Source organism: Poecilia formosa, unplaced genomic scaffold (assembly GCF_000485575.1).
Source record: "Poecilia formosa unplaced genomic scaffold, Poecilia_formosa-5.1.2 Scaffold750, whole genome shotgun sequence".
Taxonomy (NCBI): domain Eukaryota; kingdom Metazoa; phylum Chordata; class Actinopteri; order Cyprinodontiformes; family Poeciliidae; genus Poecilia; species Poecilia formosa.
Window position 1 is genome coordinate 17,572 of NW_006800689.1, and position 2,036 is coordinate 19,607.

General features: G+C 40.1%; 1 protein-coding gene across 2 annotated transcripts in view; it reads right to left on the reverse strand.

Moving 5' to 3' along the window:
- Positions 1–297: 297 nt before the first annotated feature.
- LOC103131372 (high affinity immunoglobulin gamma Fc receptor I-like) overlaps positions 298–2,036 on the reverse strand; it is a 77,625-nt gene continuing 75,886 nt past the window's right edge. Inside the window, exons 6-8 of one of the 2 annotated variants that reach the window (XM_007542995.2) lie at positions 741–770; positions 488–658; positions 298–392 (exon numbers count right to left, since the gene is read on the reverse strand). In XM_007542995.2, the coding sequence (XP_007543057.1) occupies positions 346–392; positions 488–658; positions 741–770 (248 nt within the window). In that variant the 3' untranslated portion in view covers positions 298–345. Of the gene's footprint in view, positions 393–487; positions 662–740; positions 771–2,036 lie in introns of both variants that reach the window. The other variant, XM_007542994.2, reaches the window with a different exon arrangement.

Sequence of the window (2,036 nt, forward strand, 5' to 3'; positions counted from 1 at the left end):
CACAATAGAGTAACAATACAATAAATAACTTCATTTATTTTAATGAAGAAACCAGTTAAACAAGGACAAGGAATGTTTTCCTCAGAAATTACCTCACTTGGCAGTTATCACAGTCATTGGTAGTTTTAAGTTTTTTTCCTTAGATTTGTAATACCCATCTTCAGTGAGACTCAAAGTGGATATTTGAGTAAAAAATGGAAACACAAAAAGTTCCTCATGGATGTGCAATCAGTGATTATTCAGTTTTTACAATTGTCAGTTTTCTAGTCCCATTTAGACATCTCTGAACAAAAAGGTTCAGATGTGATGCACTGTGGTGAAAACATGATGATATAATAACTCAGATCATCCAGTGGAGGAAATCATAACCACTGAGTTGTGCAGATTGTCTCCTGCAGGTTTAATAAGGGAAGATTAGATACATGACAGGTTTTATGAAGTCATTAATTAGTTAATGAATGAACTGAGTGATTTATTTAAATGTTACCTTTGTCTTTGTGTCGATATAAAGACACCAGGAGCAGAGTGGAGATGAAGTACGGAGAAAACACGACCAGGTGGAGGAAAACTGGATGGTTAACAGAGGAAGAAGAAGAAGAAGAGGTGGAGTTTGGAGAGGAAGCAGCTGATGATGATGAGAACAGATTCATAGATGAAGCTGCTGGATGACATGGAGGAGAATTAAACTCAGTCAGGAGACGGAGGATGATATCAGTGACACTAAAGCTCCTCAGACTTACTGCTGGGTGGAGAGGAGGTGATGGGTTTCTCTGAAATGAGAGTTAATATTGTTACCATGGCGATACACCCCTCAACCACATCAGGCCTGTAGATGAAAAACATCTGAGTTCCTGCAGCTCCTCGGCCTGAGAGGAAGAGGAGGGTTTTATTCGTTGTTTGAAAATCTCTATCAGACCTTTGAGAAACACGATGAAGGAAACATGTGTCACATTTCTGCTCTGTAAGTAGAAAAATTATTTTGGTTCGTTTTTATGGCATTTTATTGATAACTGGTGATGAAGCTGGGCTAAAACCTACTGGGGTTTGTTGTCACAGGAATCAAAACAGAACAGATGAAACATGATAAAATGATAAAAGTATACATTTGGTTAGAGCTCTTTCTATCTTGTTGGAACAACATTTAAAGTATGTCATGAATGAAAACTTTGAGTTGTAAAAGTGTTTTATGTGAGAAATCATAAAGCAGGGTTGTTCAAAGTCAGACCTCAATGGCCAGTGTCCTGCATGTTTAGTCCTCTTTCTGGTCCAACATCCTGGTCACTGTCTTTTCAGCATGTCAATGTCCTGCAGAGGCCTGTTAACAGGTTATCATTTGACTCGTGTGGTGAATCAGAGAGAATTAATAGACTGGCTCTTGAGGAAGGACTGAATACCCATCAAACAAAGTATTTGATTTTCAAAGTAATTTTTCTTTGCTTGTTTTTGACTTCAGTGATGTGCTGCACAACAAACAAAGGTTGGTTCACTTCCTGTTTTACTCTCAGATATTCAGTGTTTACTGATCATTAAAGTAACTTTGATGTGATCTGTTTCTGAAAATGGGGAAAACTTGTATCTTACCATTTATCTTCCTAACTGCATCTTTGTTCAAACTGTTAAATGAAAAGATTTTCCTTCCAGCAGTTTATCTGACTGTGAGTCCCAGCAGATCTCAGTTCTTCCAAGGAGAATCTGTGACTCTGATCTGTGAGGATGAAAACAGCTCTGATGGAGGAACTGTGAGGAGAAACACAACCAGAGGAAACACGACTTGGTGTGGAGATGGATGGGGAGAAGCTGATGGTTCCTCCTGCAGCCTGATCTACCTCCTCCCATTAGACTCTGGCCTGTACTGGTGTGAGTCCATGTCTGGATCCTCCAGCAGCAGCAGCAGCAGCATCCAGCTCTCTGTCTCTGGTAAGATCAGACTGTGGAGTTAGTGTTGCTGTGTGGAAATGGATGAAATGCTGTAGTTTGTCTCTGTGTTGAGGTGGATCAGTGATCCTGCAGAGTCCTGTCCTCCCTGTGATGGAGGG